This window comes from Medicago sativa, chromosome 8 (genome assembly GCF_051527215.1).
Source record: "Medicago sativa cultivar Bolivia chromosome 8, Bolivia_mono, whole genome shotgun sequence".
Classification (NCBI taxonomy): domain Eukaryota; kingdom Viridiplantae; phylum Streptophyta; class Magnoliopsida; order Fabales; family Fabaceae; genus Medicago; species Medicago sativa.
In genome coordinates this window covers 19646847-19673805 of record NC_140756.1, presented here as the reverse complement: position 1 = coordinate 19673805, position 26959 = coordinate 19646847, and the positions used below count along the sequence as shown (strand labels likewise).

At 33.1% G+C, this 26959-nt stretch overlaps 4 protein-coding genes across 5 annotated transcripts; 2 read left to right on the top strand and 2 right to left on the bottom strand.

Annotated features, from left to right (window-relative positions):
- The first annotated feature begins 6671 nt into the window (after positions 1-6671).
- On the top strand, positions 6672-7516 carry LOC146897618 (eukaryotic translation initiation factor 1A). The gene has a single exon (XM_085738765.1). The coding sequence runs from the start codon at positions 6879-6881 to the stop codon at positions 7317-7319; it is 441 nt and encodes a 146-aa protein (XP_085594891.1). The 5' UTR covers positions 6672-6878; the 3' UTR covers positions 7320-7516.
- A 6180-nt stretch (positions 7517-13696) lies between these two features.
- LOC146897617 (uncharacterized) lies at positions 13697-17390 on the bottom strand. 2 transcript variants are annotated; one of them, XM_085738762.1, is made up of 2 exons: positions 16555-17390; positions 13697-13974 (listed from the first exon to the last, which is right to left on the bottom strand). In XM_085738762.1, exon 1 carries the CDS (start codon positions 17317-17319, stop codon positions 16588-16590), a length of 732 nt encoding a protein of 243 aa, XP_085594888.1. In that variant the 5' UTR covers positions 17320-17390; the 3' UTR covers positions 13697-13974; positions 16555-16587. The 2 variants fall into 2 exon arrangements, with proteins under 2 accessions (XP_085594888.1, XP_085594889.1); XM_085738763.1 differs by having other exon boundaries at positions 13697-13971.
- Positions 17391-20218: 2828 nt separating this feature from the next.
- On the top strand, positions 20219-21371 carry LOC146897616 (transmembrane protein, putative (DUF1191)). The gene has a single exon (XM_085738761.1). The coding sequence runs from the start codon at positions 20441-20443 to the stop codon at positions 21326-21328; it is 888 nt and encodes a 295-aa protein (XP_085594887.1). The 5' UTR covers positions 20219-20440; the 3' UTR covers positions 21329-21371.
- A 498-nt stretch (positions 21372-21869) lies between these two features.
- Positions 21870-24846, bottom strand: LOC146897615 (GDSL esterase/lipase At4g01130-like). The gene is made up of 5 exons (XM_085738757.1): positions 24573-24846; positions 24049-24258; positions 23448-23635; positions 23044-23314; positions 21870-22249 (listed from the first exon to the last, which is right to left on the bottom strand). The coding sequence occupies exons 1-5, from the start codon at positions 24844-24846 to the stop codon at positions 22005-22007; spliced, it is 1188 nt and encodes a 395-aa protein (XP_085594883.1). The 3' UTR covers positions 21870-22004.
- Between the last annotated feature and the right edge of the window lie 2113 nt (positions 24847-26959).

Sequence of the window (26959 nt, the reverse complement as noted above, 5' to 3'; positions counted from 1 at the left end):
TCGAAAGGATAGTTAGGACCATGATTTTATTATCTAGATTATGCATGGAGTTATCTAGGTTTCCTGAACTTGTCTTCTATTTTTGTGACCAGCCTACAAGTTGGTTCTTTTGCAGGGTTGGTTCAATGTCGCACATGTGCATAATATGGCACAAGATTGAACAAAACATGCCCAAGGGCAATGAAGGACATAATATTTTTTTTTTTTTTTTTTTGATATGGGTATTGTAAGAAACTCAGTTGTTTGGCTTGAGATTTTTATCTTTATCTTTACTTTTAATTACAATATTTCTGCCTGTACTTATTGTTTCTTTTTAAAATTGTAGACAAAATGAAATATAAATTGAGGTTGATCATTCTAATATTCTTCCCATAGTTATTTAAGAGGTTAATTTAAGAGACTCATACCAATTTTAAGAGGTCAGATATTAAATATAGGCATGTCTCTCAGACTCTTGGTCAAAATTGATTTGTCATGTTGTAAGAGTTTAGTCTTTCTTAGACCCAACTATCATTGATTGATCTTATAGAGTTTTCAATTTAACAATGAGTTTTCAACAAAGGTCTCAGTTGAATTTATAATCTCGTAATTAAAACATTGCTTAAATCATACGAGATTTGGTGGATGGTATTCTATTCTAATTCTATTAAAAGAAAAAGGATCCAATTAGGGATTTATGCGGTGAAGGATGTGGAATCCAATTCACACACGATCAAAGGCATGGTGTACATTAATTTACAAAGTCACGTCACTTTAATATCTTTTCTAGAGAAACACAAGGATAGCATGATAGAGGTAATTTGTGCACAAATGCCACCATACTTATTTGGTGATATACATGAGACAAGGTTTACGTTTTCATGGGAATCGAGTGTTTCATACTTGCTATTTTCACGTCATATTTACATTCATATAAAATGTGTCTATATGGGGAAAAAAGAGAGAAATATAATGAGCATACAAAGAAAAGTAGAAAGATGTATAAAATGAGAATAAAACAAGTGACGAAAAACATCACCCTCTTTAAAAAAAAAAATCACCTCTTAATTAGATAACTGGCCTAAAATAGGTGACTTTTTTTTACATGCATAGTTGTTAGTAAATTGTTAGAGACCTAGAGGAAAATGAAATATGTTAAATTTCTAGGGATCAAATTTGGGACCTCCTTCATGAATCTTTTTCAACGTCTTTTAACTCATCAACCGAGCCACATACGCGAAATTTTAAAATAGTTGATTGATTGAAGGAGAAACTAATTAAAAACTTTTCTGTTGTAGAGACTGATTTGTTCCTTTTAATTTCAGAGATTAAATTATCTATTTTAATTATTATCATAAACTTAATTATATTTTGTAAACGATATAATCATAAAAAAAAATATTCCAACAATGGTTCCCGTAAAAACTAAGTTGTCCATATTTTTCCTTCAAAAAAAAAAAGTTGTCCATATTTCCTTATTTTACTCAAGGACTAAAAATATCCTTTTATATTTCTAATGGACCAAATTGAATCTTGCATTTGTCTCTGAGAATAAGATGCTCACTCTTAACTTTATTCAAAGTTTTTATTTGATTTATTTTTAACTGAACTTAAAGTTTTTGATTTATTCTTGGATCTTTTACTTATCCAAAATGGAGTTTAAGTATTAAAACACTTAACACATTTAGAAATTGAGTGTGATAAGTTGGTTTGATGGTTTAAAGGAAGAACGTATAGATTTGAATGATGAAGAGATTATTGGTTCAACTCTCTCTACTAGCAAAAAAAATATATTAACACATTAGATTTTCTCGTCTCGAAGTTAGTCTTTTCATTATTAAAAACTTAATGACCATAAAGACTTAAGGTGATCTATTGAAATAGTCCCTATTTATTTTTTAAAGGGTACTTATATCATTCCATTCATAATCAATTTTTCGATACATGTTGGTACATCAATGAAATGTGGTTATCCTTGCTAATGCATGATGGATCTTATTGGTTTGTCTCTTACTAAACTCAATAAAAGAGTTTTTAAATTAAGAATTACAACAACACTTACATTTTGATACTACAAAACAAAATTCAGTAACTGCATCACATCCTTTGTTAAAATGGTCAACCACCTTTTTTGAGTAAATAACAAAAGTAAAGATGTCTAGCAGTGAATCATAAACCCATGGGAGAACATGAAAAAGACCCAAAGCTTCCCCCACATTCACATTACAAGATGTGACAACCACAAAGTTTTGACAAGGACAAAACCACATTCATCACCTCGAATACACATTACTATTCCAACCCTATTTCTTTGCAATGAGAAGGATACATCAATATTACACTTATACTTTTGCCTACCCGGTTTTTGCCAACAAACACCAACCGGACCTGCTTTTACATTGCTCGAGCTCACGATTGCAGTAGTGTTCTTCGCTGCGAACCTTGTGGTGATGTTATTGGCCACGTTCCAATCGTCCAGTAAATGGACAACTATATCCAATATTTGCATACTAGGTTATGTCATAACTTCATGTTTTTGTGCTTCCAAATATTCCACATGATTGCCACTATTCGTAGCTTATTTTGGGGTAATTGCTGATATCGAGACAATATTCACCACATATTAGAAGGTAGTACAAATTTAATTATCAATTCTCGACCAACTTTAGATTATCATTCAATGCTTCTACAATTTATTTTTTTTGTCAAACTTCGTCTTTGATGAAAGTGAAGGTTGCCTTTTTGCTTCTTCCTACCATAGAAGCTATTTTGGGATATTTCCAAGTACTCAGAATAACTTGAACTTCTAAGATGTTGCTGAAGGAATTATTAGTAGCTTGAGGCACATCCCCTACTGCAAAAGATTTCTTATTTTAACAAAGTAATAGCTCGACTAGTAAAATATTCTTCATAGTTTGTGCCTCATTCTCAAATCCCTTGAAAAATAAAAAATAGTCAATTGCAAACAAGTGTGGCTGAATAGGTGCATTCTTGTAAATACTGGTTGCATGGATATCACCCTGAATTTCAATTTGGTGAATAAGTAGGGATGGCAATTGGATCCAAGCCCAATGGGCACCCGCAAAAAATACCCATGGCGGGCGGGTAAATACCCGCATTGTTGGGTATGGGCTTGGGCACGGGTAATTGCCCGCAAATTTGAACGGGTATGGGTGCGGGTACGGGCACTCTAGAGCCCACCCCGCCCCATGCCCGCACATTATATAGACTATACCAATAATTTTATTTATATTAAATTTAGTTAATTAATCCTAAGTCTTTGATATTTATTGTAATATGCACTTGTTTTTTATATTTTAGATGCTTTTTATTTGGCTAAATAATATGATGCGTAATATTTTATATGTTGATTTAGCATATTTCATATCATATTTTAATTATGTTTTGATATCTTTTGTTATTTATTATCTTTTTCTTGTGAAAGTGCGAGTAATGGGTGCGGGTACGGGCACTTAGATAACCATAGGGTATGGGGACGGGCACCAAACTTATTGCCCACGAGGGTATGGGCTTGGGTATGGGGATTTTCTTAAAAACGCGGGTATGGGGATGGGCATTATGGTACCCTGCGCAATGGGTACCCATTGCCATCCCTATGAATAAGAGACGAGAGCCCGTTAACACGAATGAAGAATAAGAGAGAGTGCTCAAAAGAGAGTGTTGCTACCATTTCTCCTTCATCATTATTATTTTGTTATTATTGTATTTATTCATATTTTTGTACAATTATTTTATATGATTTTTATCTATATAAAATTATGTCTTTTTGAGTTTAGTATTTTCATAAAAAATTCCCAATTTTATTCCCTATTTGAAAAACTTTTTTTAAAAAATGAGTGTTCTTTTGACCATGTATTTAGTATTCATTAAAACAAATAGACTAAAATTTGACAAAATGTATGTAGTGATTGAACTTAAAAAATAATTTAAAATTAGAGGGATTAAGTATATACTATATCTCTTATTACTTAAAGTTAACCTGTAAGCAATATTTTGCCCTAGATTTACCCTAATTTCTCTGCTTAATTTACTATATTAACCCTATTTAATTTAAACAAAATATTAATTGTTATCTCTTATCTCTTATTACTTAAAGTTAACCATAAGCAATATTTTGCCCTAGATTTACCCTAATTTCTCTGCTTAATTTTACTTATTAACCCTATTTAATTTAAACAAAATGTTAATTGTTATCCATAAGAGGGGAGGGAAATGTAATTCAAGCTTCTCTTAGGGGAGGGGAGTGAAAAAAATTTAATATGTTTTGAATAAGAGGGAGGGGAGTGTATATTTTAACATAAGAGGGGAGGGGAGTGGAGTGTAATTTAAACATCTTTGAGGGGAGGGGAGTGTAATTTACTCTTGAAATTATTATTGATTTCATTAAGTGTGCGAGACAATCTAACTGAGGAGACTCATAATTAGATTGTTGCAACGTTAGAGATAACTTGCTTAAATAAATTGTTTTCCTCAAATGTGGTATATAAAGAAGTTTTCCGTAATGTGTAGTATTTCGTTGTGTAATATTATTTTTCCGATGTATGGGTCATTTTGAAGGTATTCGCAAAGTATCGAACCTTTTTTTGTGTTAAACGACTTATGTCATTTTAATTTTATATTATGTTATATTCGCAAAGTAAATGATTCATTATAAAATGAACTATGTCATTGCACTCTTATATTATCTTATATTTCATCGTCAATTATTACTATGGATATGACCTGTGCGTCAGCACCGTTCGGTGGTCTAGTTTAACATTTATATATAAGCGAGGAGTTCTGAATTATGTCACACCTTTCACCGGCATTTTAGTGATTTTTTTTTTTACAAAATCAACCGTTGAAATGAATATTTATATCGTATAGATCATTTAAGCAATATTTGCACAAATTTAAAACTATATGATGTGTTAACAAGACCCATAAAAAGACAAGAACATTTGGATAAAATATATTTTTCAACTTAATTAGAAGTCATGAGTTTGGATTCAAGATTATTAAAAATGCAATCGTTAAATCTTTTGAAGGAAAATTTTAGCATCTATTGTAGTCCTACCCGACACAAGACCAGAAACTCAATTCACACACAAACAAAACACATAAACAATAGTTCAATAAAAACATAAGTTCTTAATCATGATGGACCTCGATATACAAGAAATCAAATATAAATGTTCAATTATAAAATAACAAGGCAATTTAGCTCAAGTGATTAACGAGCTTCACCAAATAACGGCCAAATACATATTTTAGTTTTTCAATTTTGACAAAAATATCGGGTTAGTCCTTTAAGTTTTAAATATGTCTTTAAGTTTTTTTTTTAAAAAAATTCATATAGGTCCTTTAATTTATTAATTTAATGCACCTGTTTGAAGTTTTTAAGTTTTAGTAGGTTCTTAAAAGGATAATAGGGTATTAAATTAACAATTTATTTGAAACTTCAAAGTCTAACCCGATATTTTTGTCGAACTTAAATGACCAAAATATGTATTTGACCCCAAATAACATATTGTTCAAGTGAATGAGTTCGATTACTTAATGAAACAATTTTTTTTTGTCAAGTAACTTATCGACTAGAAATTCACATTTTTAAAATAAATAAATGGATGTTTGTGGTTCAAACTCCAGTATCTACATATATTATGCAATGTTTGTACCATTCAAGCTAAGCTCACAAGACTTAGGGCTCGTTTGTTACGAATTAAAATAAAAGTGATTTTGACATAAAATAATTTAGAGATTATGAGCCTGTTTGTTATAGCTTTTTTTAGGAAAAAATCACTTTTTTTAAGAAAATAATCACTTTAAGAATATTGCATCCGTTTGTTACAGATTTTTAAAAAAATCAGAATCTAAAAAAAAATCTAAAAACAACTTCAAATGAGAAGTTGTTGAGAGCAGATTCTCAAGAAATAGATTTTTTTTAGAGGAGAGAGAAAATATGGATTTAAAGATTGAACTAATTTTGTAACAAAAAAATCGCTTTTATATAGATGTATCCAAACAAACTAAATTATTTAAAAAAAAGTGATTTTTATTACGGTAAACAAACGCAAAATAGATTTTGATTTTTCATAAAATCTCTAAACAATAATCTCTAAATTATTTTATGTCAAAATCACTTTTATTTTAATCTGTAACAAACGGGCCCTATATTTTAGAGATTTTGTGAAAAATCAGAATTTATTTTATGTTTGTTTACCGTGATAAAAATCACTTCTTTTAAACAAATAATCCAGTTTGTTAGGATACAACTATATAAAAGGGATTTTTTGTTACAAAATTAGTTCAATCTTTTAAAAAATATTTTCTCTCTACTCTAAAAAAAAATCTATTTTTGGAGAAGCTGCTCTTAACAGCTTTTCATTTGAAGCTGTTTTTAAATTTTTTTTAGATTCTGATTTTTTTTTAAAAACTGTAACAAACGGATGCAAAACACATAAAAGTGATTATTTTTTTAAAATACGTGATTTTTTTCTTAAAAAAACTATAACAAACGGGCTCTTAAATACAATTTTAGACAAACTTTAAAATAAAAATAATTGCGTGTATAAACCAAATCATTTTTAAATTGAAAGAATTTAATTTAGTATAGTATATTTTACGTGGGAATCAAGTAAAAAATAAGCTAAACCGTTGAAAAAATAATAAAAAAAGATAGAGAAATTTCAGCAAATACACAAGGCCAAAACCGTCCATTTAACAAAACCGACTCAGTCGTTTCAATCCCACACGCTTACCCTACCTTTATTACCTCACACACACTCGCACAAAATTTCCCAAATCACAATCTCAAAAAACTAGGGTTAGGGTTTCAATCTCTCTCTCTCTTTTTCTCGCTCTCGCTCTCGCTCTCGCTCTCGCATCAACCTTCAACCATGCCGAAGAACAAGGGAAAGGGAGGAAAGAATCGCAAGAGAGGAAAGAACGAAGCAGATGACGAAAAGCGTGAGCTTGTTTTCAAGGAAGATGGTCAAGAATACGCACAGGTTCTTCGTATGCTTGGAAACGGTCGTTGTGAAGCCATGTGTATCGATGGAACAAAGCGTCTCTGTCATATCCGTGGAAAGATGCACAAGAAGGTTTGGATTGCTGCTGGGGATATTATTCTTGTTGGGTTGCGTGATTATCAGGATGATAAGGCTGATGTGATCTTGAAGTATATGCCGGATGAGGCGAGATTGTTGAAGGCGTATAGCGAGCTTCCTGAAGGTGTGAGGCTTAATGAAGGAATTGGTGGTGGGATTGATGGGGATGATGATGAGGGTGATGGGAATGATTATATTGAGTTTGAGGATGAGGATATTGATAAGATTTGAGGGGTTCTGTGTTTTTTTGTTGAAAAGATGGGATTTTTATAAGTTTTATGGTATGATCATGATGATGATGATGTTATGTAATGGGTAGTGATTTTATTGTTGATGTGTTTTGAATTTTTATGTTGTATTGTGAGATAAGCATATGGTATTATGCTGAATTTTAATGCGAAATAATATGATAAATTGTTGTTATCTTAGTTTTTTTTTTTGTTCTGTTTCTGTTGTGATTGATGAGGCTTCAATTTTGATAATTTTCTGATTGTGGGTTACTGTGGTTGTGGCTTTAAATTGTTTGTTGTTTTCTGTTTGTTTATTGTGTGTTGTATTTTAGATGCTGATGTGTTGTGATGTATGGTTTGGAGGGTTACTGTGTGGGTTACTGTGTGTTGTTTATTGTGTAGTTGATTTTGGTTTTGTTCTTGGGATGTTGAAATGAGAATGAATGTATAAAAAATCATGATGTTTTGGGTTGCTGTGGTTGTGGATATTCTTTTGAAACCTTAATACTGTGTGCTTGCTGGTTTTGTCGTAGTTTCTGTTTGTTTTTGTTCTGTTATCATGTGGTGGTTGCTTTGGAAGGATGTACTTGATTTGACTTTGTTTACTGGGAACCTTGATACTGGGTGTTGTGTTTTCTGTTGTTTTTGTGCTTTCTGTTTGTTTGTAGTGTTGTTTTTTTGCTTCAGATGATTGTGTTGTGATGTATGGTTGTGTGTTGTGATGTATGGTTGTTTTGGAAAGATGTACTTGATTTTGGTTTTGTTCTTAGGGTGTTGGAATGAGAGTGAAGATAATAGGTATATAATATTAAGTGGTTTTTATTGGTGAGGTTTTCCCTGTCTTGTATCATTATGTTTTTCATTAGAAGAATAATGATTAGCATTGTTTGGAAATTTGGGTTAAGGTTGATTGTTATAGTTGTTTTGGAGGAGTTATGTTTGTGTTAATGACAATAACTTGACATGTCAAAACATATCCTGTGATATGAATCTTCAATCATATTGCAATTGTTTGATTTGTGAAATCTTGTAGTGGCTGTCTGATATTAATCTTTCAGTCTTTGCAGTTTTTCATTTTTTTTTCTGTTGTATATTTATCTGTTTTTGAATCAAGCTGTTCACAAGCCCTGCAATTTTCAACTTGGGATATGTTGTCTGGTCTAAGAGCAGATAGTGTTAGTGAATCCAGATTCCTTGTGGTAACAAAAACTTACACATCCATTGCATGCATCAAATCAGGGTTGTTACGTTGAAAATGTACCGTTTGGCTTGAGTGTAGAGTCATGGCAATATCTTGACATGTGAATTCTTTTCATTGTTCTTTTATATGAATACTTCAGTCTTATTGCAATAGCTTTTGATATGTGAAGTCTAATCATGGGTGTGTGAGTTGAATCTCAGACTTGGCAGTTTTTATAGTTTCTGGTATCCCTGTTTTAAGCAAGCTGTTCATGAGCCCGGCAATTTTCGTATTTTGTGTGGTTTATTCTAAAGATAATGTTTGTAAATCTGGATACCCTGTTGTCACTAATTTACGCATTAACTGCATTCAACAAATCACAATTATTAGATGGAAATTTGACTGTACAAATTTCAAGTTTATTATTTTTAATCTGTTTAAGTAACCAGAATTTGAGGTGCTTGATTTTCTTCCAAATGCTCTAATATATTCGGAATGTGTGCTGTTGATTTTCATCCAAAGTCTGAGGTATTGTGTTAGGATAAGGATTTGTTATTTTTCAATTATCAAACAATTTAGATCAGGTAAGGTTGATTTGTTCAAAGATCTCATTAGTTATGTGGCTGACTTATTTTGATAACGAACATTTGTTCTTTTCCTATGAGTGTGATTTGCTCATGTATTTTGTATTCTGAAGATCACAAGAATAGCTGTGGAACTTATTTCCCAGTCAATTGTTTGTGTTGTTTATCTTTGTCGGTCCCGCTTTTGCTTAATCAAAAATGGATGTGGGTGAATTGTGAAATGCATGCTTATGAGAGTTGACTGTGAAATGCCTGCTTATGAGAGTTGACATGAAATTTCCAGCGATTGTGCGACGATGAAAAATTACGAACGAGTAGGTTAGATTATTATAACCAATGTCTGGTGCTTCAAATGATAGAGTTTGGTGCTTCAAATTAGAGTTTGACCAATATAGAGTTTGATTTTCGTAAACCGAAGTGTCATCATAGTAATATGGTATGTAGGATAGTATTGGAACAATTCCATGAACATCGTTGCTTACTACTGAACAGTTGCAATCGAGATTGTTTAGTCCACTCGATTACATGATTCATAAATGAAATAATGTTGGTGTATGTATTCTCCCCTTAAATGTCATCTTGTTTTGGTCCTTTCATTTGGATGTTTGAATCCGAATTTGCTGTGATAGACATGTCTGCTTTGCAGAAATGTGAATTATTTGATTGTTTGCCCAACTCTAAATTTTTTAACCGACTCCAAACGACTATATTACATTTGACCAGCACGAATTAAAGTCCCGATTAGGGGTGGAAATGGGCTAGGCCGGGCCGGGCTTTGTAAGGCCTAAGCCTGGCCTACTTCAAAAATGCTAGGCCTGAGCCTGGCCTATTACCCGTCCTAGGCTCATTTTCGAGGCCTGGCCTGACCTTTTTAAAGGCCTGATGAAGCCTGAAAGCCTATTTAAAAGTCTATTTTATGCTAAGGTCTGACAACATATGTAAGCCTACTCCTAAATAGGCCAAAACTTATTAAGGTCTAAAGCACACAAATATATTTGCTACTAAATAATGAATTCTTACGAAGGTCTAATCACACCAACATATCAGCTACTAAATAACCAATCATATGAAGGCTTGTGTTTATGGAAAAAAAAACTTCAAAAATATCAATAATGGAAGATATATTATATATGAAAAGCTTAATAGGCCGGCCCGATGGGCTTAATAGGCTTTTTTGCAAGCCTTGGCCTGGCCTATTTAATTAAATAGGCCTTATAAAAAGCTTGAGCCTGACCTTGTTAATAAACGAGCTGGGCCTAGCTAGGCTTTAAATATGCTAGGCCGTAGGCCCGTCGGACGGCCTGGCCTATTCCCACCCCTCCCGATTGTATGGGGTTGATAGATAATACATACATGAACACAGAAAGTATATTTAAGATTATAAACACCATTTTCAAATGATAAATGGAGCAGAGTTATAAAGATTATTAACACTATTTTCTTCAAATGATAAATGGAGCGGAGTTCTAAGGAGGATGAAAATGTGGGATATAATTTACTCGAGAGTCCTATAGGACAAGGTTTATATCTCACTATTTCGAGTCTTTCGCAATAAACCATTGGAGTGACCAACAGAAGCATATGTTAGGTGTGCCACAACATATTAGTGAATTTAGTCCAAAGAAAAATAATATTAATGACAATTGTTAGTACGTCAAATATGTTAGTATTTTCTTAAGATTCAAGTTCTGAATCTTTAACACCTTAGCTCAGCTAAGTGCTCGTTTGGTTTAACGGTGGTTTTTATAAATTCACGGTAAATTTTCACGTTTTTTTACAAAAGCTTGCTTTTGTAGCTTCAGGATTTTCACGTCTAGCTTACCTCTGGACGTGATAACTGCCTTGCCAAAGTTAATCCAAACACATACTAAAGTGAGCTATAACCCATATTTGTTTGTTACTTAGGTGGTTACTGAGATGGCAGCTAATGGCTTTAGTTTTAGTATTCAATCCCATGAATTCATATCTAAACTCAAATCGGTGAGTACTTCAAGCTGATTAAATAATCTATACATATTCAGCAGTACATTTTTTTCACCTGACAACTGATTCAGAAAAAACGGTTGAAGTGATTATTCCTAAAGAATTTTATCTTCTTGTTGCAGGAAAGCAGGTAATTTGAAATAATCTGAATTTGGTGATATTTTATGTGAAACCAATTCAAAGTTTACATTAGAGTATAAAACATTTTTTCTTCCTTGATCGACCCTCTCATATCTTCAAGGTTGTCAAACTCGAGTTTTTACATTATCTCGTTTTGTCTAGGTGGAATCAACTCCTAAACTCGTACATATATCAACTCACATTAAAATAATATTATATAAACTCATACTCGCGATTTTGAGAATAATGCATATTTTCTTGTCTTTGTGATCAAATACTCGACTTTCAGCGATGTTAACTGTCCCAAATAAGACTATCATTTCAATGTTTGTTTAACATTTATGTTTTCAAATGCAGATGCAGGGCCGTCCCTATGAAATAGGAGCCTCGGCTCTCTATTTAAAATAGGCCCCCAATAAAATAAAAACGCAATTTTTTTGTGTATCTAAGCTTTATTAAAAAATCAGAATCAGAAGGGATTCTAAACATGAAACGAAATACAAAAAAATTAAGCGAAAGAGAGGTAGAATTTACTAACGGCGTCGTTTGGATTTGTCACTTATCCGTTGTGGAAAAGGGAAAAACGAATGGTTTATGTGAAAAAGAAATGATTGTTGTGATTCTTTCAATGAAATAGGTTTTCAAATTGACTGCTTAAGTGATTATACAAATTGGGGGTGATTTGATTGTACCAGATTTATGTCCAGGTTTGCTCAAAAAAAAAAAAGAGATTTATGTCCAGGTAGGAGAACTAAAGTCTAGAAAAAACTCAAACGTGTAAAGAAGTAACACATATATTTTTTATTTAAGTGGAGTTGGGTATTAGAGTTAATTTTTTTGAGGCCCATAGCTTTTGGAGGCCCGGCTTGATTGAGCACCTTGCACTCCCTCAAGGCCGGGTCTGTGCAGATGTAATGGCTAACCGGAGGGAGCGTCAAAGCTCCCAAGTATGCGGTAACTGTCAAAACGAGCCAATTGATGCGATCAACGAAGCAAAAGAGCTTGGTCTTAGCTTATGGAGAGCCTCTTTTGCGGTTAGAGAGCATAGAATTATTTCGTTTATTTTACTAAATAAGATTTCAATTGTGAGTTATATATTGACTGGTTATCTTTGTTGGTCACATGTAGTTCAATGCATATCTAGCACCAAATAATGTATTTATGGAGCCAATTGGAAGCTTCAAAAATAGGTGGATGGCAACGGAAAACTACTTTCCCATACGTGCAAGAGACTACATTAAGAAGTAGGCTGAAACCAATCCCAATGAAATGAAATGAGAACTTTTATATCTCTGTGCTCTTTTGAAGTACACTAGGATCGTCAAAGGAAGCATTTTTGCTTGTTTTGGACCTAGTTCTTTGCCTCCCTAGTCTTACTTCAAGTAGTTTTTGCACATGAATGAAATCATAAAAAGAATTATGTTTAATTCCTTAAAAGGATTAAAGAATTAAATTTAATTAAGGAAAATTTAGGTTTAAAGAATAAAAAGAATTAATGGTTTTTGTCAAAAAAAAAAAAAAACAGGTTTGAGGTTTCCTCGGCAGTTAACTGCCAAAGTTTTCAATTTTCCTCGGTAGTTTACTGCCGAAGTTTTCCTCGGTAGTTAACTGCAGCCGGTTTTATAATTCGGCAGTTAACTACCGAAGGGGTAAAAACGTCTTTTACATGTGTGTCCTAGCCAAAGCTAATGTGTCAACAGCAATTTTCAAAGATATATTGTAATAATAAAAAAAAAAAAACAGTCTCTATAAAATGTGCATAAGGGCTATATTGAGTTTGAGGATGAGGATATTGAAAACATAATGGTTTTATTTTATTTTGTTTTGTTTTTTGAAGCTGGGTTTATTATTTTTATGTAATGTTATATTTTTATGTTTTTCTATTTTTTTTTTATGGTAATAGTTATATTCTTATGTTTTTTGAAGCTGGGTTGATATTATGGTGAATTTGTGGCAATGTAAACCGGTCATGATGTTGTGGTTTACTTTATCACTGTATCTTCCTCCCCTCCCTCTCCAAAACTGCCTCCATGGCTTTCTTCCCCAATTGCACCAAGCTTAATTCATCTTTACAAAACCATCAAAATTCTCTCCAATACATCACTTTCTAGTACCACACGAGTATTTTTCACAAACTTGCATCAAAGACACACCACTATGAGGAAAACCACGGGCTTTTAGCTAAGTAATTCCAAATGAAGAATTTTACAGCTTCAGCAAGTCTAGAAATTACATGAAACGGTAGCATAGCTCCAATGTTCATTTATATGGTCATGATAATAAAGGTCAGTGTGATCGGAGTGGCTAAAATATAACAGGTTTCCTCTAAAAAAATATTAAAAAAAAATAACGTTTAGGTTGAGCCTTAGTCATGACATACAGTTGCTCTAGTGTGACTGTGAAGAGTGGCAAATTCATGCTGGGAAAAGAAGTGAGGTGTGGACTTCCCTAGACATTGGAGAGTATATTTGTAAATCCATAAATACGAGTTTAGGCAGCAAAACAGAAAAATTGTAAGGGAATTGATGTTCATGGCAGAACATAAAACTCTACCGATCAAAATGATTTAGTCATTCACAATTCACATCGTTACTCATTTTACTACCAAAAGGAAAATAAAGAATTGATGTTCATGAATTATTACTATGTAAACTACCATTATGTTGGTCAATTTTGCTATTCAAAAAGCTCCACAAGCTCAGATTCTGCAACCATCTAATGAAATTCATGTTCCATGATTGCTGCCTACATAGAAAGACAAGTGCTTCTGAACCTTCAAGGCAGACCTGCTATTCAAACAAATTAATTGATAGAGTTACCATTCATCATTTGTTTTGAAATATATAACTGACCAATTGAAGCAATCAAGATAATGAAAAGGAAATAAGTGGGTTGAAAACTACGCAATCCCATCTTAACAAAAAAAATTGCCAATGGCCTTGTGATTTTGCAGGTAGCTTCAAACTCTCAGTCACAATATACACAACATAGAAAGCATTTGAATGCCAATTATTGGTACATACTACATAAGTACATAGCATGTCTCTAGTCTTAAAGTCCTGTGTTGCACGGGTGCGGGTACGGTACCCGGTACGGGTACGGGTGCGGGTACGGGATACGGCATTTCTCAAAAAACAAAGGTACGGGTACGTTAGGATAATTTTTTTTTTAATTTAAAATAACTTAGCATGAGGAAATTATATTGCTTTTTCATTAGCAATTCTGTCAAGTTCTTTCATCTCAGCAAGATATTCATTTGTTACTTTTGGACAAATAGCTATCCCTTTTTCTTTTCTCGGAGCAAATGACATCTTATGCTAAAATAAGAACCCTTGTATGATATATTGCAATAGTTGCAGTTCTAGGTTGCATTATTTCCTTTTCCTTCATGCCTTTCTTGCACAATTGTCACATAAGCCTTGAGAGGAAAATCATTGTCTGTACTGCCAGTTCCACTTGTATATTTATCTGTTAAAGGTGTAGCACTATCGTGTGTGCAACATCCTACTCCCCTAGTATTAGTACTTTGTGAAAAACATACGAGTACCCTGAGAGTACCACCGCAGTACCGTAACCGTACCAAGGTTTAAAAACAAAAACAAAAAAAATTGGTACTCATGGGTGCGTACAGTACGAGTACCATACGAGTACCAGTACCCGCGGAGTACCCGGTACGGGTACGTTTTGCAAATTGGAGTACCCGTGCTTCAGAGTCTTAAACTCATCAACAAAATCGCTTATAACAACAGCATATATAGAAGCAGAAATGGAATCACTACAATATTGAACAAGAACGGAAACTTGAAAATAGTATTGAATCAACCCAAAAATTAGTCACTCATGCAAACATGAAAATTTAAAGCAGAAGAAAGCCTATACAAACTCCAAGCCTTTAGTGAATTTCTTTCCAGACATAATACGGTGCTTTCAGTTGTTTTATATAGGATCATTCAAACACTCAACAATTATCATGATTTCAACGCACGTCTGGTAACACTGCAAATTATAATGATTTCAACGCACATCTGGTAACGATGCTTGAGCCTAGAGCTGTCAAAACGGTCCGGCCCGAATAAAATGTAGGGCTTGGGCCTAATAATTGCAGCCCGAATTTTTCCAAGGCTTTTTAGCACAGCCCGTAAAAACCCGTAATCCGTTCGGGCTACGGGTAGCCCGCAAAAAAAAAAATACAAGTGGGTTAAGTTTGGTGTGGTTTTGAAGGTATGGTTTTTAAAGTACTGTCATTTTTACAAATTCTTTTTAACAGCTAATATTATTAATGGCATCAACCCACTCAACCCACTCAAGCTGAGCAGACTGGACAGAAAAAACACAAAAGCCTCTGATATAGCAGTAGCGATCTAACATAAGAATTAAGAAGCTTACTGCACATCCACCAAGTTAATGTTGGCATCAATTCACCAAAAGACATTAAACAAGCTAAGTGTACATCTAACAAAGAAGCCTATGGCAGTAGCAAAAAAACACATGCTCCCTAAACCAACATCACACCGTCCAGGAACTACACAATTACCAGGCCATATAGCGGCGGCCTACCATGACAGTAGCAAGTGATTATATGGTTATTATTTGTGCAGCAGCTGCACTAATTATTTCAAGTGACTGGTTTTCTTAATTTTTTTTGTTAGCTTGTGCAAGTCCTTAAAGAATAAAAAATAATATATATCAAATACGTGCGGGCTGGCCCAGGAGCCCGTAAAGTGCCGTGCTAAGGCTCTAATATTCTGGCCATATTTAAACCGGGCTTTTTAGCCCAGCCCGAAACGAGAGATGGGTTAGCAAGTTTTGACAGAACAATACAGTATCACATTCAAATATCAGGGCCTATGTTTTCCAGGTTTAAGTTGAATAAAATCTCAAGCGATTCGATTATGTATTCCTACATAGTTCACTAGAAAAAAGTTTTACCTGCTGAAGGTTTTTGTACAGAACAATACAGTATCACATTCGTATATATGCCAGAAAATATTGTTTTCAACTTGGATGAACCAAAAAAATAAATGAACAACACAGCATCAAAAAATAACTGACAGAACATTCTGTTGTGCTAAAGATTCATCAGACTTCATGCATTAGGCCAGTTAAGTAATTTAACAATAATTTCCACTAAAAAACATACAGCATATATAGTTATCACAAAACATGTTCTACTATATAGTTATCACAAAACTATCATGATTTTTTCAAATTCCACTACACTATAGTGCCACGATGGTCACAATTTGACAACACAGTAAAAATAAAGATTTCAACGAAATTTCAAATTCCTTCAATAAAGGATGATTTCACTCCATCTTATTTGCATACTTCAATACAAACAATGACATCAAATCAAAATCAACACTAACCTGCGACGAACCCTCAAACTCAACACTACCAATCTACCTAATCTTCTCCTTCCCACTGATCCTATCAGCAGCCTCCTTAATCTTCTCAATATACCCATCAATAGGTGGCGTAAGCGTCGCCATAAACCTATTCACCGGAAACGGAGTCAAATCCGGAACCAAAGCAGCTTCCTTCAAACCCCCGGGTAAAGCTTCAATAGCCTCCTTTTTCATCCTCAAAAGATTTGTCTCAGCCGCTTGTCTCGCCCTATGCTTCCTCATCAAAACCCTACTATACTCCTTCGCCAATTTCATCCCATCTTCTTTCGTCAATTCATATTTCGGCAATTTCTCAGCATCCACTAACCCTAACGTTATATAATCCAAACCAGGTGTTCCCATTATCGTTGGCTTCTCAGAAACCCTAAACTTCGCGTTTTTCTTCTTCATCATATCGAGTTCAATTTGACGATCTTTGCTGATTAAACCTAATTTTTCTCGCTCAGCTTCGCGTGCACGTTGTTTGGGTTTGAGAAAACGAAGTGGTGTTGGTGCGTTGAGGCATTGATCGTAGAGGCGTTCACGTTCTTGTTTCTCGCGGGAACCAGTTGGGGCACCGGGTGTGGGTTCGGATCCGGTTTTTTTGACAGTGATTTTGGAACGTTTTAGGATTTGACCGGCTTTTCCTTTTCCTTTGGCGGTGCGGCTGACGGAGCAGCGTTGGAGGAGTTGGTGCGGTGAAGATGACAGTGGTGATGGTGGTTTTAGCTTTGTGATGCGAAGCATTGTTGACGGTGTCGTTTTTGTACAGTTGTGTTTCTTAGGTTTTGAGTACTGAGAAATGAAACGCGAGAGAGAGGGAAGATGATACTGGTTGTGAATGTGAAGAGGAGAGGGATGATGAGAATGGGTCGGGTCGGTTAAAGGAGTGCTTCTAATGGGCCGGGTCGGTTAATGTGGTGATCCGGGATCACTGATCCCTCGCCCACGGCCTGATGGTGAACTGTGCCGGGTCGGTTATTTTGGAAATTCTCTACTCTTTTGTCTCCGGTCATATTCATAATCTTTGAGTTTAATGGTCTAAACACCCTTGTTAGTATGGAAATGAATAAATTGATGAAAAATACCCCTGAAGTTGCTTTTAAATTTTTAATCCATTACATTTTTTGAATTTCTCTCACCTTTCTTCTTCATGTTCATTTTACACCTACTTATATATGTAAAATGAGTTTATAGAAATTGTCTTGAATTGAGCTCACGGTATACATTATCCATTTTTGAAAAAAAATCACCTATATTTGAATTTAATTAATGCATGTATAGATGATTTCCATTCACAAACCCACGTGAATTGACTTCACGTAGCATCTAAAAATTCTGAAATTGAATGTTGTATGGGAATTGAATTTGGGTATGTGTTGAAACCATTTTTCGAAATAATCATTGGATGAGATAGGAGAACAAAGGAAATTTTATCCTATATCCTTATACATATATTTTCACCCCAACAAATCTTCATAAATTCCAATGTTACCCTCTAATCTTTTACACATTAATTGTTCACCCTCAAGATTTTTTAATTTAGTATGAATTCACCCCCGCAACATTCCGAATATATTTTCCATAAAACCACTTTAAACATTTCCGAATTGTATCTTTAATTCATAAGTCAATATGAAATTTTTTCTAATTCAACCAAATTTCCTGAAAATAATTTTTCGGTGTAATATGCCAATGTTTTTCATAGATCTCGCTATAGCTTTTATCTATCTTAGATTATTGCTATATTATTATTTTCTGGTTGAATCCAAGATTAATGTTTCTCCTCCATTGAAAAGATGTATAAGCTATAGTGAAAATTCCAACCACGACAGCAACAAAACAAGATATAATCATCCATTCCTCAAGTAGTTGTAATCGATGGTGGTAAACAATTCCTTGAATCCAACACGGGAAAACAATCTGTGGGAAACTAAGAAATCTAGAACGATGCAGTTGCAAACATAGAAAAACCTCCATCAATGATTTAGGGAACAAATACAAACATTGGAAACGTGAAATTCACAATGATTCCGATAACAATAACGATTCCCGTTGAAAGAGTTGATTCTGGTAAAAGAAAAACAAAATTGAAACGTTTTCCAGCAATTGAGGATTCTGGTAACAAGAAAGAATTCAAAATGCACTTACTCTGTTTTTCCGAGAACATTTCCCGGAAAAAGATGGACAAATGAAAGTGACGGCTGGAGTTTTAATTTTATATAAAAGGGTAAATTGGGTAGTTTGAGTTAAATGTTGGGGTAGAAGCATAGATGTAAGGGCGTAGGGTAAAACTTCCGAGAACAAATTGCTTATAGATATTAATTTGTCGTATTCACGCATACAACATTCATGGTCATTGAATCGAGATTGGACAATCTAGATTTTAAAGTAAATATTGATTTTTAAAAATTATTTAACTCAAATTTGGATTGTCTTTTTTTTTTTTTGAATGGCACAAATTTGGATTGTCTGATGTTGATGCAACACTCAGACATATTGTGAATGCAACAAATTGTCATCTCTACATACAATCTTGGTTCGTGAAGTAGATAAAAGAGAGGAGAACTTTAGAAAATATGTACAAAATGAGTTTTAAAATATAAATATCAGTGTAGGAATATTTTGGATATTATTATTGAACAAGGGTTCAAATAATCTTATGCATTTTTTTTCATTTATATTTTTTAAACATAAATTATTTTACATCTAAAAATACTTTTATACAAGCATGATGAAAAATACACGATTTTTCTAATCACAACAAGTCTAGTATTTTAGAACTCACCATCTTCTTTTGTTTTCTTGTTTACAAAACTCACCAACTAATAAGCCAATCATTTGCCTAAAATTAGCCTTCCATGCTTGGAGGTGCATGGCTTCCGCCCAAGTCACCAACACATTCGTTAACCTTTATCACTTGACCATATTCTTCAATTCAACCAAACAATAACCAAAATTATGTACCTAAACAGACACTATAAAGACAACTAATTAATCAATAACAAATTAATCATGCAAGTTCCTATGTCCTTTTCATCATGTGGTGATCATTGTCATTATATTACAACATTTTAATAAACTATTTTTTTTTCTCCTCATACTCATTTCCCCTCAACCACTTTAATTTCTTCCACACACACATCTTATTTCTAGGCACAAGAAACTCCAAGTGGATCTCAACAAATATATACGAGAGGTTGAAGAATTCAAAGCTTTGATGTGATCTCATTCAATTTTGGAACCTAATCATCATTTGTATATGGTTCCCGGGTGGTATAGGTTAACCTTCTCAACCAAACCCATAAAGAACATACACTTCTTTAGATCATTCTTCAACAAAGACTTGACTCAAAAAGGAATATGATATAGTGGTATATATTCATCTATGTTATGAAGTGTTCTTAGGAGATTTCATTGTACCTTCCCTCAAATCAAGTCTATATTCTAAAAAAGATCCATAATCACAACCTTAGTTGTAACATCAACGTTTTTCTGTATCTATACGACGAATTTGAGCTACGACATCAAGTTTTTTTTTTTTGTGTCTATACGACCACAAGGGAACCACAATTAAGATTCGGCAATTACATTTGATTGCGAATCTCTCTCAAAGTAAAGGATCGCGGTGCCAAATTTGTTACCAAAACTTGGTAGAGGAAGAAACCCAAATTTGTTGCCAAATCTCTCTTACTACCAAGTCATAAGAGAAGAAACTCAAGTTTGCGCCGAAGAAATTTTCCATTCCACTTATGAGTAGTGAAAACACTATGTCATGAAAGCTTCAATGGGTTTGTTTCGTAAAGCCATTCAAGAAATCAACAATGGAGACACAAAAATTAGCATTCTGAGGTAACATATATAATTCATGGGGCACCACAAATGGTTGCAAATTTCATGGTTATTTGTCTCTATAATGTTTCTATCATCTTTGGTTCAAAGCTCACAAACTTATGATCATGAATCCTTAGAAGACTTTCTTTGCAAGCAAGTGAACAAAGATATAGTAAATCCAAAAACAGGTGTTTTCTACAACATTTCACTTCCTTCTAACTACACAGGAATGGAAGTTAGAGTTGTTAGATTAAGAACATCTTCTTTTTATACAAGAGGAGTGAATTATAGTTTCTTCAATGTTCCACCTCATGTTGTGCCACAGCCTATTAGAAAAAGAATGGCTATACTATATGAAAATTTTGGAAATTGGTCTTCTCATTACTTCAATGTGCCTAATTACACAATGGTGGCACCTGTTTTTGGTTTTGTGGCTTACACTTCATCAGGAAATTCATTCATGGACAATGAGAAAATGAATTTGGTCATCACACAAGGAAATCCTATTTTAATTCATTTTCATCATGTTAGGTTGCATGAAAAAAATGATACACCAATTTGTGTTAAGTTTAGTGATAGTGGAAATTTGGAATTCAACAACATGACCAAGCCTTATGTTTGTGAAACAAATGGAACAGGACACTATACTCTTGTGGTTCCAATTCCAAAAGAATCATACAACAAGAGTCAAAGTAAGAGATTTACCATATGGTGGATTTTAGGATTTGTTTTAGGTTTTGTTGGGTTGGTCGTGTTGATTTTGTTGTTGGTAACTTTAGTTAAGGCTGCAAAGAAGAGGAGGATAAAAAAATTGGAGAGAAATTCAGAAAATGGTGAGTCTTTTGATACATTTTGGATTGGTGAAACTAAATTGCCTTTGGCTCCAACGATTAGAACACAACCTGTTCTTGAGAATGATTGATGATGTTTTTCATTATTAATGTTAGTTGGCGGTGGTTCAATTTCTTCCTTTGTTTTGTAGTGTTAACTTCATGCAAATTATGAATGTGTGCTTTAATTATTGATGTATGTTTTGAACTTGATCCTTATTATGAAAAAAACAAAACCATTATTTAATACGTCAAAAAACAATTTTGGCTCTATATAGTATCAACATATTTGTACACTTTTAATTTACATACACTCATTCAACGTCCAATTTTCTCTATATCTTTCTTTTTTCCATCACATTACTTTCTTTCTTTCTTTCTGTACAAAATGAATATTAGATGTCATGGAATATTTTTCATATGATACAACTTTATATTTATCTTCACATTCTTCAATGGCATTTTGATGATAGTGTGGTTGAAGTGTCATGTGGGGCAGAAAACTTGACTATGTTGTTTAATTTTGACTTAATTACAGTTTTAGTCTTCTATTTTCATCATTTTGAAAAATTGGTTCTTCATAGAGTATGTAAATAATAATGATCAACAATTTTACAAAATCATCATACATCATACAAAGCCAAAGTTCGAAAAATCTTATTATTCATACATCATACAAAGCCAAAGTTCGACAAATCTTATTATTTTACACATCTTGATAGCTTAGAATTTATACAATTCATTATTGTAATAAGATATAGACATAAATCAATCAATAGGTTGAAGATCACATAGTTTATGAAGAAGAAATGGAGGATCACTTAGTGAGCCATTAAGAATGGCCTTAGCTATAATCTTGTTAGCAGCTTCTGTGAAATGAATACCATCCCAACTCACATAGTTTTGGGGGTCTTCACATGCACTTGCAAGCATATTGCCACACAATGCTTTAGGGTCAAAGTTGTAATCTCCCCCTCCATGACCACAACATGCTTTGGTACTGTGCTCTAGTCCTGCTCCAAGAACACAAATTGAAACCGTAAAGGATTCATCACACTTGTGGAACCAATATAATTTTTTGTTTATAATATTAAATTGCCTTAGAAATAACTACTTGTAACTAATTACAAATATGCAATGACCGAAATTTGAAATATATCATATTATTTTATGCATGTGGTTTTTTCATTACAACATGAGTTTTTTTATAGGTTCTTCTATATATTTTTTTTTGACGTTCTTCTATGTTCTTCTATGTAAATTATATTGTTTGGATGATAAAATTGAAGAATTTACAAAACAAAGATATTTTACTTTTTTTAAAAGGTAAGCCAGTTGCATTAAGTCAGAAATATGATTAAGGCATCAAAATAGATATTCTTTCATTTCTTAATTAATATGAATATCAAATTGGTTCTTATAGTTCTTTCAAATTATGCAAATAAGTCCCTATAAATGTTCTAAACTTCACAAATTGCTCACTTTTTGAATTCGGTATCTCAAAATTTTGAAATTTCATAAAAAATTTCTAAAAATGTTTAATAATGAATAATTTTATTACTCTATCCCAACAAAAATATTTAGAAATTGAGAGGATTCAATTGAAATATTTGAATTGGCTAGAATTTTCAATTCCTTCATTCAAACACACACTCTAAAGAAATGCAAATGGTTTTATGCATAATCATTCTTAGTAGTGCTACATTTGTTCATTTATAATGACTAAAAGGACGTATCATATATAATTCATCAAAGGTATTCTTAATATCATTATTAAAATTAACAAACCAAGGAAAGGTTCATGTACCATAAGATGTAGGATGACGAAAAAGCTCCATTAGAGCAGAATTGGTGTCCACATAAATGAGGGAAGCATCTGATAAACTTTGTCTAGTTTGAGTCAATGTCTCTCTCAACAATTTGTTGTAATCATCTACAGCATTGTTATAAGAAATTATGCATCCATGTTCATCTAAGTCAGAACTAGTATGAGGAAGCTCCACCAAGTATCCAGGGTAGCATCCCACTGGACCAAGATTTAATACCATAAATGTACGTCCCCCTTGTGCATATAACTCCTAGAAATTTCGTATATTCAACAAAAATATTTGTTAGTTTTAAATTAATATAACACTAATATTGTGTCCTAATTGTGAAGATTGTAGCCTAAAATAATATACAACATCCATGACATGAAATATCTACTCTAACCTTGATACCAGAGGCAATTTGGTAGATGATTTGAGGCAAGTAGTTCTTCAATCCATTGATACCACCACTGGCTGCTATTTTTGAAGTGAAGTCATTTTGACCAATGTAGAACATATAAATAGACTTTCCAAAGATATCAGGTGAAGGAATCTTGATTTTTGAGGCACAAGTAGAGGGTTTCAATGGGTCTATATATTATTGTTCATTAAAAAGAAAATGTAAAAAGAAAATGTAGTTAGTATATAAATAGAGTTCAATATATTTCTAGTCCCTATTAGGACTAGAAGTTAGTATAAATTAGTCAAGAACTAAGGACTCAAAACCAATGAATTACGGACACAGACATAGACATCAGACATGACACTGACACAGACACGCCGGCACGGATAAAATTTTGAAAAAATTATATAATTCAATGTAATCACAAGTGTCAGTGTCGTGTCGGTGTCAGACATGATACGTGTCGAACACCAGGACACGCCTTCAATCAGAGATATCCGTGCAGCAGAGCTCAAAACATATATTCTGTTATATATATATATAGTGTATGCATACAAATACAATCACATTTAAGTTATTTATGGAAATATTGTTTGTGTACCTCTTTTATGAAAATCATGAACCTTGGATTTGAATTGTAGCATTTGCCTTAGTTGTATTTGAAGGGCAAAAGGGCTGAGTCCACTTACAAAGAAAGATGTAGTTGGCAAAAGTACAGTAGAGGCTGATGTTGCAAAGTTTGCCCCATGTGTGTAGTCTGATCCTATTGATTGCAAATATGGACTCAAATAGGGCAATCCAAGTGCCTCAGCTGCAAGTTTAGCAACAAATAATATATGAAATGTGGAACCAATTTTCTCATGTGTTGGACAATCTAGTCTTGAAATAAAAATAAGCTCGAAATAAAGAAAACACAAGTAATAATATACATAAGAGATAACTAACGGGATTGAGTCTAACAGAAGGAGTTAGACAGCAACAAAGTAACGAATCAATGTTTGAATTTCGATTGGGAGACGTGTCTACATTTAGTATTTGGTAATACCTCAAATAATATTGCATTCGGTTGAAGGAATATATTAAAAACAAAATACATAAACAAGATTATGAAGATTGATCCATTACCTAAAAAATCCACAATGAGCCTTCCATCTGAAGAACGTCCAACTGGTTTTTTGAAATAAGTCATTCCATAGGGACCAGGTTGTGCTGGAAATGCTGAATCAAATCCACCTGTATCCGAATTTGAATCTCCAAAGTTGAATATTCCTTGAAAATCACAGTTTGAGCAACTTGAAATGATCAATGAAGATATCACTATGCAATTTAATAAGAGCTTAAAAAATGCATTTTCCAACATCTTAAAGGAGCTCATTTTTTTTAAAGATATCTTCACCATGCAATTTACTACCAATGGGGAATCACATTATATAAACTTTAAAGATAAATCAAGTATTGAATTTTTGAAAAGGTATTGAATCAATTACGTTAATGTTGACTACTTAACAAACTTTACAAACGGATGGCACATTAGCCACCTACATTGTATATAAAAGGTTAAAAGACTATAAGCTATAAATTCATGGCTCAATCAAGAAATCGCTAAAAGAAGATCAAGGAGAATGACATATTATTTAAAGATGTACGTAGGGTCATATATTTCTATATGTTGAAAGCTAATTCGTTGGATTAAGAGTATCAATGTTGACTAATTAACAAACACGTTACAAATTTCTTTACTAGTGAGTGAGAATCACAGTGAAGGATTGTTTCACACTTTAACCTACTTCTCTTTAGGGAAAGTGACTGGTCAACACAATGAACCAAAGATTAAGAAATGTCTAAAAAAAAAAACTGAGATTTTTCTTAAATCACCGTTGTAATTTGTAAATAATTTATTGGATCTTGCTAACGTGCCCTTAGACATTTGTTAATAAAATGAAAACAATTATTAACTTTTATGTAGAAAAAATTGTTTTTTAATATTTCAATGTGTTGAATATACAAATCTCAAGACAAAAATTATTACTTTAACTTTTTTATCAAGTGACATCGGAACACTTATTAGCATTTCTTTAATTTACTTTTTGATCGATTTTTTTTTTTTCCTTTCATGCATTCAAAAGATTAATTGAGACAAATTAGTTCCATAAAAAAAAAACTGCGATAAAGTACTATTTTTCCATGTAACCAAAAAAAAATAGTCTTTTTCATAAATCATCAATAAAATATTGGATATTTTTTTATGATGATATCATTTTAAAATGGGAAATTAGGTCCATAAAAATAATAAAAGGGACAATTTGGGCCTAGCTATAATTAAATAGTGACATATTGATCCCCAACAACCAAACAAAATCTATGAATAGTTTATTCTTGAATTAATCGCTCAAGTCGAAATAAACTGAAAATCAACCTTGTGAATGCAAAAGTGAAAACCCAATAAAAGAGTCATGTTCTAGTCCATCGAGCTAACCACCTCGTCTTATAACATGGTGCAACACAAGATCCTACCTCTTGCACTACCTCAAGAGAAATAGCATTCCAGAACAACGTGCAACTCATAGTAACAACCTTTTACTACATTTCATAAACTACCTCACTCCTTCCTCATAAGTAAATAGAGTGTTTGACGCGCTTCACCGCCTTAAAGTATAACCATATTTTGGATAGTTATCAGGTTGTTCCGACTTACATGGACCTCATTGAACTCGATATGCGCCCCCTCCTATGTCAAATTTAGTTACCTTAAGAAAATTGGGTGTAACGACTTGATTTGGATTGGTTTTCTGTTAAAAAAATGCATAAACCGATGAAATCTATATTGTTTGTTGCGGTAGAAGAAAATGCTTCCTCTCATTTTCTTCGTTATGTTAGTTGTTGGTGACATGGACCGAGATCCTAAGAAGTTCGTAGGTATTTTCTTACCCCATATATCTAGATAACAATGGTGGTTAATTTCCAGAGTATGAGTATATTCATTTTCTTTCTATGAAGTTTTGCTTCAACCCCAAGTTATTTGTTGTTCAGTTTGATCAAGGCTTGGTGTTGAGCATTCAAGATCATGCTTTGGTCTCTCGTTGTCTTGTAACTAATTTGGTTATAGTAGAGGGCTTGACGGTTTTGCTTCATGTTCGGGGTTTATTTTGAGTATTTTAGACTATTATTCTAGCTTTGTATTGTACTTTGTTTTGGGGTGTTGTTTGTTTAGTTTTTGGATTGTATCAAGCATGCTTATGTCGTTTTTTTCCTAAAAAAAATTATTATTTTTTCTTTCAACTTTACCTCAGTCGTCTTACTTAAAATAAATTAAACGTATATTTCTTATGTCATTTTATATTTATAACTTATTTCAATCTCAAATTTTAAAAAATGAGGTATTTTTTTTTTTTGAATAAAGACACATTTTATTAAGAAATAAGATCAATAAAATACAAAGAGAAGGCATTGGACGGTACTTCTTCCATCCACACCTTATCAGATTCCGTGGCAGCTAATTGGGCAAGAGTGTG

What these genes read in the sequence shown, in the direction of transcription:
- LOC146897618 (XM_085738765.1), top strand. Translation starts at nt 6,879, where the DNA reads ATGCCGAAGAACAAGGGAAAGGGAGGAAAGAATCGCAAGAGAGGAAAG.
- LOC146897617 (XM_085738762.1), bottom strand. Translation starts at nt 17,319, where the DNA reads ATGCTTCGCATCACAAAGCTAAAACCACCATCACCACTGTCATCTTCA.
- LOC146897616 (XM_085738761.1), top strand. Translation starts at nt 20,441, where the DNA reads ATGGGGCACCACAAATGGTTGCAAATTTCATGGTTATTTGTCTCTATA.
- LOC146897615 (XM_085738757.1), bottom strand. Translation starts at nt 24,846, where the DNA reads ATGGTGAAGATATCTTTAAAAAAAATGAGCTCCTTTAAGATGTTGGAA. An exon ending in GCTCATTGTGGATTTTTTAG is followed by an intron (nt 24,259 to 24,572) that starts GTAATGGATCAA and finishes CTAAACTTGCAG; the next exon opens with CTGAGGCACTTGGATTGCCC. An exon ending in AAATTGCCTCTGGTATCAAG is followed by an intron (nt 23,315 to 23,447) that starts GTTAGAGTAGAT and finishes CGAAATTTCTAG; the next exon opens with GAGTTATATGCACAAGGGGG.